Below are 16,167 nucleotides of genomic sequence, written 5' to 3'. Positions count from 1 at the left end.
GAAGGAAAAAAAAAGTATAAAATTGGTTGAGGGGCTTTAGTGCTCTGATATGTCTTGTGGTAAATTGATTAGGCAGAATGAGCTTGCTTCCTACATGTTTGCCAGGCCAAGATATTTAGTACCAGTTCCTTTGATTGCCCCTCAAGTATTATCTATTGTTGTCTATTGAACAAAAATGGCACCAATTCAAGATGCGCATATGACTCACTAGTTTAACTAGTGCAAAAGGCAATATGGAGACTTCTTTTTCAGTTTCAGAGCAGCTTATTACATTTTAGATGTTAAATTACAATTTAACGCAAGAGATCTAAGCCAGAGAGAAATAATGTTCCAACAGCTCTTTGCTCCAATTTAACGAGCAGAGTAAAAATTAATACAGTAAACTCCTGTTTATCCAGTATTTAAGTAACCAGCATACTCATAACTTGGCATAACTAAGAGTTGAGGTGCTCTGTTCAGGGGACACGGGGCAGGAGTGCAGAGAGAGCAGAGAAGCCTGTCGGCTACACTCACATGCAGCACAGAGGGATACAGGGCAATGCTCAAAACTGATTTCCTCCACAGCTCTGCACCCCTCCATGTTGCATGTGAGTGCAGCTGGCAGGCTCCTCTCTTCTCTCCGCACTCCTGCCCAATCTCTGCTGAGCAGAGGAGAAGCAGTGCCAGGGCTGGGGTTTCTGTACAAAGCGCAAGCAATGCCCTGCTCCTCAGGGGGCCAGCCTGCTCAGCACTGCGCTGCGTCCCTCTGTGCTGATGAGTGTGCAGCCAGCAGGCTCCTCTGCTCTCCCACCAAGTGAGTACTCTCTATTATCCAGAATATTTGATTATCCAGCAACCTCCCAGTCCTGTGCATACCAGATTTAAGAGTTTACTGTACAAGTTAAACCAGTGGAGCGGTCTTATTTAGATGGGTCATTGGAAGCTACGTTCCAAAGATTGGGAACTCTTCACTTCATGCTGTTTATTAAAAGGTCAGTGGCTATGAAGCTGAACAGCTCATGTTTCTCCAAGTTCCTGACAGATACCCAGGTCAAAGCCAGTCAGAATAAGATCATCTTCTTTCTGCCAGTATGTATATGGATGGTTGGGGCCTTCTATCATTTTTGCAGGACCTAACAACTTTTATTTCCTTGAGAATGGAGTCCTGCTATTCTCAATGAACCATCATAAAAGAAAACTCAAGAAGTTCAACAAGTGATATGTTTTGTGAGCATTTGTTTAGTTGCACTTGATGCAGGAAACATTACACCATTGTGTCAGTCTCTGCACTGATAGCTAATCTGTTTGGTGTACAGTTAAAAGTGTTGGCCATAACTTAAAACTCAGTATTATTTGGGCTCTGATCATTTTAAGTATTTAAATATGATGCCTCATTTCCAGTTTGAATTGGTCTAATTTCAATTTTTTCCTTTGGCTCATGTTATACTTTTCTCTGACAGACTGAATAGCCCATTATTAAACATTTGTTCCCCATTCAGGTACTTTGAGACAATAAGTCACACCTTAACATTCTTTTTTTAAGCTAAGCAGAAGGAGCTCATTCAGTCTATCACAAGGCATGTAATAGCCACGTTTTCCCATGCTTCAGCCACTGGATGCTCATTAGGATGACTGATAAAATGAGGGGCAACAAACTCTTTTTCTGCTAAACTAATTTTTTAATAAATGCTGTTGTACAGGTTTCTTCAGTGTACCCTGTTTATAATATTTGCTATTGTACCATGGGCTGATTGTGACTGAAAGCAAGGATTTCCAAAATGTATAAGCAATAAAATGCTGCTCAAAACTGATTTTATTTGGAAAGGGAAAGGAAAGAAGAGGGAAACTTGTTAACAATTCAGAGGACAGTTTTCCTTGTTTGGCCAAAATACTCAACTCTACTGAATAGGCATAAGGGGGGTGAAATAGTGCTTTTTCTGGACCAGCTTCTTTTGGTGGAAGACAAACTTTCAAGCTCCACAGGACTTGAAAAAGAGCTCTGCATAGCTCAAAAGCTTGCCTCTTCTGCCTACAGAAGTTAGTTCAGTAAAAGATATTGCCACACATGATCTGTCTGTCTCGCTCATATCCTGGGACAAACATAGCTACACCACCATTGGTGGCACTAGTCAATAATGAAAAATGCCTGTGACTCACATCAGTTCTTTAAGACTCCCATTCACACCCCACTCCCAGGAAAAACAAGTTCAACTCCCTGCGTAATAGAGATGTGAGTACATATGAAGCTTTTTCATATTTATTCACTTTGTTAATTACCTCTTTAACATCTTTTGAACTGAGTTTAACTCCCCTAATTTACCGACACTGATAAAAGAAGACTTTAGAAACACCAAAATACTTAAAATGTGATTTTAAGTCATCACACAAGTAAGTTAAAGCAAGTATTCTGCATTCTTCCTAAATAATTATTAATGGTTTAAGATAAAATGAATTAGTTATTTTAAAAGTTAAAAATATTTTAACAGAGATCACTGTTCAGATGAAGGTAAAACAGTGATTTCGTGAACACAAAAACCTTAACTTTTTCACTATTACATTTCCAGATCAAATATCAGGGCTGCTCCTTCTGATTTGATGCACACATCAACAATTTATTAACTAGATCAGTAACTATTAACCTGAAGTTCACAACTTTTTCAGGTGTTAAAACATAGGTAATTTCACAAAGTACCAAAAAGGTGAATCATGTTTACCTGTTTTCAAGACATAGAATAATTGGCATGATTTGGCCTTTTTAGTGTATAGCACGTCCTATTTCCATATCACTTATTTACCATCTGTCAAAAGAAACAAGCAGTACACGGTACAAATAAAATTTTATTTTGAATTTTCAGACAGGTACTTTTGCAGAATTCTGCTACATTTGAAATCCAGAACAAAAATTCTTCACACAGTATTTTTCTAGGTGATTTTTTTTAGGTGTGCCAAGAATCACTAAGGCACTTTCCCATTTTCATAGCCATAATGTCTTAAATGTAATGTATTACATATAGGAAAATAAACATATACACAACTTACATTATGTATGAGTAAGTTAAGGTAAAGTAAATACAAAGTTGCTTCTTTTCACTATGCAAATAGATATTCCCAAAAATGTACATGTTTTGAGTTTTATGATGTTTCAGAAACCTGTTTAGCCACTGATTTACATTCTTGGCAGTTGTATTTAATACTGTCATCATAACTAATTACAGCTAACCCTAAATTACCATATTGCAAACTCTAAACTTTGTGAAAGTACAATGTTCTGTTGGGGAGAGGGGGAAATATGTATCCAACATCCCAAGAGTACCAAACAATGCCCTCTTCCATATTAAGACTACAAACCTCAGCTCATAGAATTGGTGTGGTAAACCTTCAAATTACTATTCTCTGGCAAGTTGTTTTAGCCTGAAGTACTTAAACAGTAAATCATCGTTATATGTTAATACCAAACCTTTGGCTTGACACATATTAATCTTATTTAACAACAGCTAAAGTATACATTCCCCAATTCATTTCAGACATTTTAGTGACTAAACATATATGCAAAAGCTTCAGGATAAAAAGTTATTACTAGTCTTGAACATGTCCTTACTTTTCACTGTGAATGATTTTGAGAAACATTAACAACAATTCTTGTTATTTAAAACTTAAGCATTCAAAGCATAATTCTTTTGTGAAATGTCTGGCACTGAATAAAATTTGCATTTTATACCCAAAAGTAGTTGATAAACTCCAGAACACAACCGATTTTAGATATTTTCAAGATTTGTATTTCCACACTGCCTCATGGAAAAGAGTTTTTAAATCTCTAACACGTGAAAGAAGTGAGGAAGGATAAACTGGAAGTGTCTTTTACAGCATAGCTCCAGGACATGGAGCATATTAGATCCACCCAATGAATCTAAGCATTGAGCTTTTTGGACTCTCAGAATAAAGTTTTCTACTGAATGTCATCCAGCACAGATAGAGCTATCCTGCCTATAGGATGGTTCAAGGGTGGCCACTCTAGGCCCCATGCTTCAGAGGGCCCCACAGCAGCCACGTCAGCATGGGGTGGCAGCACGAGTCTTCCCCACCCCCATCCACCACGGTGGTGGGAGCAGGAGCAGGCATGGAGCAGAGCTGGGGGTAGAGGATTGCGAGGGGCCCGGCAACTAGGGCACTGGGGGTGTGTGCACTGGTTTCCACATCCCCATAGGGAGGGCCCTGAGCACAGGGGTGGGAAACCCATGGCTTGCAGGCCACACACAGCTCCTCAGGGTAAGCCTCTGCTGGGCAGCCAGACAGGCTGTTCACATGAGATCTACCAACAGGAACTGTGGGAAGCAGCACGGGCTGCAGGAATTTGCTGCCTGCTGGAAACGGTGAACTGTGGCCAATGGTAGCTGCCAGCAGACACACCTGCGAATGCAAGGTAAGCAACCTGTATGGCAGTCTGCCAGCAGCTTACCTTGATGAGGTATATGTGGCCCATGGACCACAGGGTGCCTACCACTGATCTACATAATTAAAGTAATTTTAAACTAAGCTGTTCTCTAGGTAAGTATTTTTTACACTGAATGTAACTAAACAAGAGAAGCATTGGGTAATATTCTGCAGTCATATTATGGCATACCTTTGACTCAGTCAATTGCTCTTGTATCCAAATGATTCAAACAGCAACCTCAAAACAATGCTGTGATTAAATCTGTACTGTTTAGTAGATCAGATGCATAACTGATAGGATATTCCTTACTACACCAAATATTCGGTCCAGATTTTTGAGAATCTTGGCCAAGACTCCAAAAATGCTTCTGACCTAAGATGTGTTACACAGATTCTTTCCCCTAACTGGGAAACATGAGGGGAATGCTAAGTTTGTGTGCACTGAAAATAATAAAATATCCTTTCCCACTACACTTTAAACAGATTTCAACATCTTGTTTCAAATTCTTGATACCATTATGAGACAAACAGCTTTTGCTTAGTTTTGTTGAAAAAACAACCAACCTTGCTTCAACCTTCAGATTTAGCTATGCAAGTAAAAAAAAAAAAGACAGCACATTCTGTATTAGACTCCCTATACTTATATTTTAAACAGCTTTGCTTGCAGAGGCGATCAAGACAGAACTACATATATCCCATGTTGCTTTTTGTTTCCCATCTTTTCTTAGGTTCAAATCTGAAAGGAAATACAAAAACATATTAGGGGCCACTACAGCCATGTTTGGGAGTTTTAAACAGAAAGCAATAATAATTCACTTCAGTGAAAAAATTGTTTTTTAATATCCAACTAACTAACGAGCTATAAAGCATTGGAATAACTTATTAGTTATAACAACATCTCTATATTTTGTCTAATTCATTATGCAGGAAAAAAATCAGGTCAAAACTAAACAAATAAGGATCAACACAAGCCTATTTGAAGCAACGAAACATTTATCTGAGATTCTATTGAATCCATTTAGTGCTAACAAAACCACAAATACTTAATACTGTACTCAAGGAACGCACCCCCAGGCAAGCTTCTTTTTCTTTCGAGCTTCTTGGGAAGCCTCCATATCTTGTTTGGCTTTTACAAAGTTGCGGCAAGCAACAGCTTTAGCAATTTTCACGCCAAGCTAAGAAAGGGTAAGAAGGAACAGAAAGAAAAGTCAACACAAGCAAAGGATTTATATCAAACATGAGGCCTATTTCTGAGTTATTTCATTTTTAGATGCCTTCCCATGGGCTAACGTGAGTTTTGACAGCTTTTGGGGGGGGAAAAAAAAAGATGGACAGATATACCCACAGGACTGAACAGGACCAGTTATTCCCCTGAAAGTATAATGTGAGAGACAGATGATCCATTTTACCCTGCATCCTTTGGTCCAAGAAAAGGAGCTAGAACTGAAAAAGTAATTATTCAGATCTGTTCCCATCTCACTACCCTCTTCAGCCAGAAAGATGGCAGAAATCTGTAGCATCTGGTTCTGAAGGCTCTGAGTAATCCCACCCACTCAAAGTATACTTGTAAATTCAATAAATTATTAATATTTCCCTACATTAGTACCTTTCATCTATGGAATTTATGTACTTCAGAATTGGTGATGGCTGGATTTTAATTGGCTATTCTCAATAAAGTGAGACAAGTGCAAGAGGAAACAACTTGTGTGGTGCATTACTAGAGCATCAGCTACCCACTAGTACTAGTTTTTTGTTTAATACATCTGGTTAAAGAATGAAAATTATTTATATAAACAGAGGAATTAAGAGGACAAGAAAGTTTTAGATGTGTATATTTTGTAGCCAACCAACTTAGGGTTGTTTTTTTTTTTTATTAACATAAGAGAAACTTGGTATTTTAGTCACGGCTTTGGAGTGTTTCAATACTCAGTAAATGTGAGGATTCCTGTGTCACCTGAAAGACTAACAGATTTATTTGGGCTTAAGCTTTTGTTGGCAAAGCCCCACTTTATCAGATGCACCTGATGAAATGGGTTTTTGCCCATGAAAGCTGATGGTGAATAAACGTGCTATTCTTAAAGGTAACGTGGGACTTTTCATTGTTTTTGCAGATGCAGACTAACATTGACACACCTCTAATACTTTCCAGTAATCAGTGTATATTTCAAACTAAGGGCCAAATTCAGTACGTGATGGAAGCGCCAGAGACATTTTAGATACAAAGGGGCTATGTCTATACTTGAAACATCTATCTTCTACAGAAATTACTGTTGGAAGACGTGTTCCAACAAAACTTCAGTCAACTGATTATGTCTACACATAAAAGTAGATCGATCATTTGAGCTGATCTGTTAACAAAAGGGCCCCCTGGAATAGTATTTTTGTTGACAGTTTCCATTGACAAAATGCATTTTGCATGTAGATACTCAGTGAGTTTTGTGAACAAAACCCCAGTTCTGTCTACAATACTCTCTTGTGTAGACATAGCCAGGATGATCAGGAAACAATGAACAGGGTTCGTATCCTACAGACACCATATTCTATCCTGATATAAACATGCCCAATTCCCAGTGACTCAATGGGAATTATTTCTTCTAATCCTGGGGATCAACTTGGCTCAAGTGGCATTTAGGAAGGCACAGGTGAAAGAGAAGGAAAAGAAATGCTTTATTTTAAAACCAGAAGTGGTAGAAGAATAAGAACTGCATTCCATGATAATCTGGAACTATGTTGAATAATTTGAGTTTAGATCAAGAAAGCCAGATTTCTGGTTTATGTCTCTACCTTTCTTGCCTACTGTAGACCTCAGGAGCCTTATGCTTGAAATAAATAACCAGTACTTTTTGATGAAAAATGTTTTAAAGTGTTCCGAACAACTCAATTTCATCTTGTTAGTTGCTTCCGTGACATTGTCTGAGTCAGTAAAGACAACACAAAACTGCTTCCAGTCAACATTTTGCATTGTGCAGCTCACAATTATCAGAATGCATAGTATTGTGGAACTCAACACCAGGAAAAGTTAAAATGTGTAATTTGATATTCAACAGATTTTTCAGAACCAAACAATTTATTCTCATAACACCTCAAACTGATCTCAGATGAACAGTATCAGGCCATACCAATATCAAAACAGAAGACCTCCAGGGAAAACCCAACATGTTGCAGGAAGCAATGGTGATAGGTTTCAGTAATCTGAAACACAATCTTAAAAACACTACTGAACCAATGCCCCAAGTATTGCTGTAAGGGGCAGGAAGACATCTTTCAAATGAAAGAAAACTGAAGATTTGACCATATGTGGAGATTAGAAATTTCCAAAGAACTTTTTGCAGGTAATAAGTCAATGGGGGTATTATCAGGTTCCTGACCAAAATATTAATTTAGAACATTACATTCCATCCACCTACAGATCCAACTGAAGTGTTCCACACTTCCATCCTAAATTACCTGGAGCTACTGCATGCTGTTAAAGGGTTATCACATTCTACAGAGACAATGACTGAAACTATGTATTTAGAAATCATTTGCAATATGGTAAGATGATCTTCACCTTATCAGGCTCTAGATTGTCATTATTTGAACAACATATATGGTTTTTATATAAACAAGCTTTTGACAATATGTAAGTTAGGTGCCATTTTATTTATTTACCAACTTTTTCAAGGGCATTCAACTGATACCACAGGACACATAAGAGAAAAGAAAGGATAGAATAATGCCAGATAATTTTGAAATCATCATTTTCAAAGATTATTTCCATTACTGAATATTACTAACTTTCTGCTCATTTTAATTGAATTTTGTGATATGTATGAATAATGTTAAATAATGCCCGCAAAAACAGAAGTCAGAAGAATTTCTTCTCAAAATTACTCTTATTCTTCCTCATGACCAATAGAACAAATTTCACCTTCTTGTGGCAAGAACTCAATTAGGGATGTTAACGGTTAACCACTAAGCCTCAAACTAAATGGATGAGGTTTCCCAGTTATGGTAAACAGTAGGGGCTGCTCTCTCCAGCCCTCTTCCACGGCGAGCCCATGAAAACCACAGGTGGCAGCAGGGCAGAGCACTCCAGTGAGGCCAAAGGCTACCATGGACTGGGACTGCTCTAGCAGGCTAGAGCAAGCCCTGTCCACAGCGAGGTGTGTGTGTGGGAGCTGCAGCAACACCTGCTCCCCCATTTAATTGGTTAAAATTAACACTTAACTGGTAAACGAATTAAATGGGATTCTACATTCCTAAACTCAATCCTGGCACTATGCAAACCCCATTCAACTCAATGTGCATCTTTCCAGATGGACACTGCCTTACACAATTCAGACTGTAAACAAAAGCAATAAAAGATACCACTGCATAAGGCTCATGTAACACAACATAGTCTCAGGCTACTGAAAACATGCCTGGAAATTAATTATGACAACACATATAAAGGGTCTGTTGTCCCTAAGCAGGTAGAGCTGAAATTCACTTCTATGAAAATTGTAGTGAAGTCCACAGATGAAGCCCACAGAATACAGCATTTTTAAATGTAAGCTGAACAGAAGGCTGAATGTGGCACGCTGATTTTGTTTCACCGGTGAAATACTGGTATCTCTATGTTATAAAGACTGCACACAAAACACTACTAGCTGGTAACAGCTAGACAGCTTGTAATTTGAACCTACTCCCTATAACTCAAGATGTTGTTTATTCTTATCTTAACTCCTACTTTTGCACCTGCCTATTTTTCCTGTTTCACTTACCCACCTTTTTTGTCTTCAGATTAAACTAAATGGTGAGCTCTTTAAGGTATGGGCTGCTTGGCTGTTTTGTTTGCACAGCACCTAGCACAAGTGGCATTCCTGATCATTGATTGAGACCCTAGGCATTGCTACAATATAAATAATAAACAACTAAAAACTAAGCACTAATTATTATACTCATTCCTTACAAAGGCTAAAATTAAGCATTTCTCTAATGTAGGTTTTGAACCGTTTAAGGATCACAACCTTATGGAGGCCTCCTAAAGCAGCAAAAAGCAATCATGTGATTAGTTAATATTGGTAGGTTTCATATCATTACCCATATGATGCTTTGATTAACAAAAATGAGCAATCAAGTAATTCTGACATCTGAACTATAAAATGTGAAGATAGTCTCAAAGCATATCACACACATAAGCCACAGTATAACATTGTTACTGACAGACATTTAACTGTCCCTATAAGCATTAACATTTTTGCTCTAAAAATTACATAACATAAAATCCCAGAAACATTTGTAAATAATCCAGATTTAATTAATCTACAAATTCCTGAAGTTACAGTAGAAACTTAAAGGAATACAAGGATTTTAAGGCGCTAAATGAATACATGTGGCACAGTCCATTTTTATTATCCTAATAGAGCAATCAGAGGATCTAGTGGACAACAAATGGCTTTAAATACTTTTTCAATGAATTTTATATTCTAGTATGAAGACTTGTTATTCCTTAACAAGTATGCACTTAAAATTTATTCTACCAGACCTATTTAGCATAAACATACATGCAATCTCAGATAATTGAAGTCTATACAATATATTTTAAAAAAATCTTTTAGTGTATTTGGGAGGCCAGAATGAAACAAAATGGGACATCATCATCCTCTGTAGTCTATGTGGAAATAGATGTTCAGTGACATTAATGCTATCAGTTTAGGGTTACATTAAGTGTAGTCTGCAAAACAAATATGTTGTGTTTAAACACATACAAATGTTTTAGTCACACTAAGCATCTTCAGAGCCCATCCACACATCTTCAGTTCCCCTCCCAGAAGAAATCCTTAAAAGCTTAGTCAATGTATTTTACATTTACAAACAAAAACAAAGCAAAAAGCAAAAATCCAAACCACAAAACACATTTTGGGTCATCAGATAGCTCAACAAAATGCAATGTTGTAAGAAGAAAGAAAACATGAATAAAAATGTATACAACAATTTCTTGTGTAGTCAAAGTATCAGCATTTGCCATATAGAACATCCAATATTTTGCTGCATTTTAATTAAGGTGTCTAAACATTATCACAAAGAACTGCAAATTGGTCAGAGCACGCAGTAAGGAAAATTAAGCTCTAAAGGCTTTTTATCACCATATTTCAGGAACCAAGGGTGTAAAATGTTCTAATTTGGGATATATTAAAAGCCATAAAAGGTCTTTCAAAAAGATTAATGGTACTTTGCTTGGATTTAAGATAAGGGCTTTAGCTGGTTGGAAAAGCAGGGCCCTGGCTAGACCCTTGAGGCATTCATCTTTACAGCCACTTGGAAGATTTGTAAAAGCGTCTGCATAACCTCAAGCAAACGCACTGCGACATTTTTTAAAAAAAAATTCCTTTCAATTTTAAAGGTTTAAAGTGTGTAAATCATGTTGGGTAGTAAAGCAGATATAATGGCTCTTCCTTGTAACATAGTACAGATTTTTTTAAAGACAAACTTTAATCAACTCACTTTCCATGAGGTAATCTTTCCATACTAAAGTTTACCAATAATCATTTCAAATATCTTACTCTATCAGCTTAACACAGCATATAAATGGAAACTTCTTATCCATCATTTTTCATAAAATATTTACTTTCATGAAATTGTTACCTTGTAACAAATTTCCAAAGCCTCTGCTCTTTTTGAATTGTTTCAAGGAACTTATTTAAAAATACCAATTATCATCCTTTAACTTTGTATGGAATAACAGGTTTCCATGAAAAATATTTATGCCATTCTCTTTTGTTCTTTAATTAAATGAAAACAGATGTTTTCTGAAGTAAAGCGGAACCATTACTGGAGTGCTTAAAGTGTTAAGGTCTTTAATTTTTATATCAGTTTGGTCTACAATTCCTGATTGTCTTTACTCAAGCTCAACATTAATGTCAAGCAAGTTACCTAGGAGACGAAAGAGATCAAAGAGACAAAAAACCCTCAAATGTCTGATTAATCAAGCCTGCAAACAGCTTATTTCTTTTAGCCTGCATGCAAGTATGAAAATGAGATTCTGGGAGCCGTACATTGTGCAGATTTGTTCATTCTTATCAGAACAAAGCCAGCGGCAGCTTATTTCATGGATCATTGGCACTGTCATCAGTGCTACACAGAACGGGTGACAGCTCCTCATTTTGAGGCTTGAACAAAATTAGCAAAAAGTCGGCACAAATTAGCCTCTCATCTTTTTAGTAATATGACATTATTCATTTACTTTTTATCCAATTTTTAATTTTTTCCTTGTCAGCTATCCCTTTCTAGTGTTTCTTGCACAGCATCACAAAACACTTTTAAAACAAGCAAAGAAATGGTGAAGTTGAAATCGTATGTAAAGTTCAGGCAGCAAGGCAGAAAACATGTTGCCTGAGTTGCAACAGACATTTACTGTAACTTACAGAAAAGTTCCCAGAAAAATCTTGAGATATTTAATTGGAAATATTGCGCACAGAGACTATTCATTAAATTAGAAGTCATGTTTAAATACAAACACTCTATGATAAGAATAATGAGATAGATTCAAGAACTCCTCCAGAAGTGTCATACTGAGGTATGATCTACAAAATGCTAAACCCACAGAGGGTTTTACAAAACATCTTTATTCAAACAGGTCCTGAAGCATCCTATGGTCATACCAGAGAAGCCAAACAGCCTTTTAATATAGTATTACAGTTTCACATCAAATATGAATCTAGTTATTTCAGGCTTTGCCTTTAGCAATGATTTTCTCCTTTTATGTTACGGAATGTTATCCATTGCTGACGTATATAAAATATATAAAGCAAACAAGAATACTGAGTCAATTTTGCAGTGAAAATTGTCTTCCTTCAAGGATGGGTTCTCAACTTTCACTGTAAAACAGTAATACCTTTGTTGTTTTTTATAATAGATATCAAAACATTGAATTATATTCAGATGACAATAACATAGCAAGGACAGAAAAATCTTCTAATATTTGTGCTCTCTTTTAGATTTAAACACTTTTATGTAAGTAATTTCTTCCATTCATGGAAAAACAGCATTAAAATTAACTGTAAGCTGTTAGATGCTTTACATAGTTCCCCTTCTAAGAAAGGCAATTTAAAAAAAACTGTAGTACTGTTTTCAGCAATTTCTTTATCTCTGTTCTTCTAAGTAAGAAAGCTTATTAACAAGCTTTGAACTTAAAATCACATTTACAGTAATGTGCCATCAACAGTTTTATAAGCTAATTAGAAAAAAAGATTAATTAATGACTGGCTGCTAATAAAATGGCAATCATGAAGAAAGAAACCAAGGGTGCTAAGCTTCAACTACCACCAATTAAGAGCTAATTACAAACAAATTATATATGTGTTTTGCTGTGGGCTTTAATTTACTAAAATGGTTTTAATTAAAAGAGAAAACATGCTGATTAATTGAACTGCAGAAAAAATCTACAGTATAAACTCGGCTTTGTCTGTCTCTTTAATTAGACTTGTAACATCTGAAATCTTTTTTTAAGGTTTGTTAACGGAAAGATATACATAATTAGAGGAGCATAAGAATGTACTTCTAGGTGATAACCCTGTCACATAGCAAAGGTTAAAAGAAAACCTTAATGAAGAAAGATATTTGGAAGCACCTCCACTAAATTCTTAGAAACACCCATCACCTAGACAAAATAAAACCTACTCTTCTTTTCCCCAGGTCTTTTACTATAAAAAAGCCCAAGTTAACCAGTGGGCAGTTAGTCTTAAAATGTACTGCAATCACTTTGAGTACCTATACATATCACAGTAAATTTTGAATGGCGTACAATAAATTTAGAACTACACCTCTCGTCATAGTAGTGGTAGCAGAGTAGCCATTTCCCCATGCAATTAATTTACTCTGTGTATATCTAATAGAGGGCCATTTGTATGACTTGGCAACCAAAAGCAGTATAGTATTTCTTTAACAATAGATCAAGTTTTAAAAACTGGTTTTAGAAACCCAGCTCATGTGTTCCTCGATTATCATCATAGAATTTGTTTCCAAATGAGGACAATTCCATCAACTATTATTAGCAATTAGTCAAAATATTATATAACACAAGCAAAAAGACGCAAAAAAGTTCAACAGACTAGCTCTGTTGGGAGACATGAATGGTATCCCAATAACTTGTTAATTCATTTTAATGTATAGGTTTCTTTTAAGCTTTATTACAATAATAGAGTTTACTTGTAAATTACAGCTTTTGAAACTTCAACAAAATGCCAAAAGCCTCCAAGCTAAACACACAGGAACAGTGCTGTCAAAATCGGTTATTTAAAGACTGACAACTGCTTCAGTAATTTAGTACTCTAAATTACATAATTTTTTAGTTTCTTTAGACAGGTAAATCGAATGCGGTCAAGATAATGTTATTGTGTTCAAGTTACTGCCCTCCGGTTAATGCACTCTTAGACAACGTGGCACCTATGCGGCAATAACAGCTACACAATAATCACAAGTGAAACGAAAAGTTTGAATTTTAGCTAGAATAATTCTCAGGACTATTAGAGACATACAGAAATCTGCATTCAGTTTCCAGAGACCGAACAAAATATTTGAGCATGACAACATTAAAGAAAAAAATGTTTCATTTGAAGACAATGTAAAGTATTTTCAGGGTGAAATATTGAAAAGATCTTTCTTCAGGTTACAAAAAAATCTATTTTATAATAAGTCTATAAAGATTTTAATAGCCAGAGACCTACATAAATATTCCCATCCCAACATATATTAGGCTAAAAGGGAGATGTGAAGAGCTTTTTTTGTCTGATTATGTTGTTTACACTGATGTGGTATTACTCAGTAATCTGAATCATAACTTTTACATCTGCATTTACTACTATGCAGAGTCAATATAGTGCTTTAATTTCCCAGTATTAAAATATTTAAAGGATTGCCTAAAAAGTACAGTAAGTGAACCATTCACACTGCAATGTAGGGTAATGGTCTATATTAGAATTAAGTCTACTTCATTAAAATTTGTCTCTTGGTTAGATGGATTCTCAGTTATATTAGGTACATGTCCACAGCTTGCTACCAACACAAGCTTGGTTAGTATATTCCAAAACACTACATAATATGTTTTATAAAATCCAGGGAATCACTATACAAACACTTCAAAACTAACTATGCTTAGTTGAACAATACCCTAAAGATTCAAGGCCCCCCTGAGATAACACCTATATAGATGCTCAATATTTTTCTTGATAACCTTCAAGTTAAATAAGTTATCATTAACAGAAGATGTTGCAACCATGGTCTCAGATACTCATTTCTACATTCAAGCAACAGAGCTTTAAGACATGCAGCACTTTGCTAATGCTTACAGTCTTAGATCAATATGTTATGAAGACAGCACTTTGATTATAATAAAATACACTTTATCTTGGACTATTTATATTGTGAACATTAAGAAAATTAAAACTATCCATTTTAATGTAATTATAATATAATTATTAAAGCAAGCTTCTTGAAGATACATATTTTGCAGAAATGTTTTCCAGTGCTGCACAGAGTGTTTAAAAGCCCTAGGTAAACCGTGTTGGGTTTTTTAGGTTTAAAGGTATATAATGTGCATAGAGGAGCATAAGCACCTGCAGTTTACTTCATAAAAAGGAATTCTTTCACAATGCAAGTCATTCAGTTGTAAAGAATCTATCCAAGAACCACTGAACCACAAGAGATTCATGGTGTGCAAAAAAATCGGAAAGGGAACTTGCTGAATGTAGGGTCCAGAGATTCGACTCTTAGGGTATGTCTAAACTTCCGGGAAGATCGACCCTGACTGGGTCAATCTTCCGGGGTTTGATTTTGCACATTTGGTAAAGACGCAGCAAAATCAATCTCTTTGGGGTCAGTAATCGACCCCTGTACTCCACACTATCATGTGATGTAAGGGAGGTTGACAGGAGGATACAGAGACTAGATCTATACTAGGAAGATAAGTCAATTCTAGCTATGCAAATTGCGTATTTAAAAATGACTTATATTCCTAGTAGAGGTTTAGCATTACAGATAAAAAACTAGCCTACAAACTCCCAAAGGATGTGCAAAGAAACTGCTATCACTATTCCAGCCTAAAAAGTGGAATAATGACCATTAAATGGGTTTGTTCATTATTCCAAACCATACTGTTTCTTTGTAAAAACCTTATCCAGGGGTTGGGGTGAATTTCACCATCTATATATGTACTAAATTTCTGTTAATAATGAATTTCATGTAGCTGCCTCAAAAGGGTAGTTGTACATTGTAGTCCACAATCTTACAATCAGATCCATGCACAGTCACTTGTGAAAGAACATCCATGGATCTGTCCATGAGGTGATGTACTTAAGTCTGAGTTTCTATGTAAAGGTCCACCTGAACACACTAAGTGCTAAACTGGAGTTAAAGTGGGCACTTCCATACTTCTTCCCTATGCATACTTTTTTAAAAAAAAGTATTTTAAATTAATTTTTAGTAAGAGTTAGACATACAATTTCACTTTCCTAATACATGCACTAGCATACTGAACTGCAAGCTCAGAAATACATCACCTTGTTAACATGATTCACACTATAGTCACCATAATACATATGCTAATGTTGATTAAGAAAAAAAACTCTTGTCATGCACGCTGTAGAGAAGAGGTGGGGAACCCGAGTTTCATGGTCTGGATCTGGACTGTGGCTTGCTTGGATCCACCCTCTGCTGCCCCCCTGAAGCTTAGGGCTCTCATCCACAGCATCTAGCACGTGGGCAGTCAGGCAAGCTAGGGCCAGATACTGCCCCTGG

At 36.2% G+C, this 16,167-nt stretch overlaps 1 protein-coding gene across 2 annotated transcripts in view; it reads right to left on the bottom strand.

The window, feature by feature from the left end:
- Window positions 1-2,799: 2,799 nt before the first annotated feature.
- The window catches only part of FAM204A (family with sequence similarity 204 member A), a 28,481-nt gene continuing 15,113 nt past the window's right edge, over window positions 2,800-16,167 (bottom strand). For both annotated transcript variants that reach the window (XM_074999065.1, XM_074999066.1), the window contains exons 7-8: window positions 5,479-5,585; window positions 2,800-5,146 (exon numbers count right to left, since the gene is read on the bottom strand). In XM_074999065.1, coding sequence (XP_074855166.1) covers window positions 5,095-5,146; window positions 5,479-5,585 — 159 coding nt within the window. In that variant the 3' untranslated portion in view covers window positions 2,800-5,094. The remainder of the gene's footprint in view (window positions 5,147-5,478; window positions 5,586-16,167) is intronic.

This window comes from Carettochelys insculpta, chromosome 7 (assembly GCF_033958435.1).
Source record: "Carettochelys insculpta isolate YL-2023 chromosome 7, ASM3395843v1, whole genome shotgun sequence".
Taxonomy (NCBI): Eukaryota; Metazoa; Chordata; order Testudines; family Carettochelyidae; genus Carettochelys; species Carettochelys insculpta.
Note: the sequence above shows the minus strand (reverse complement) of the source record. Positions and strands in the feature narration are given on the sequence as shown.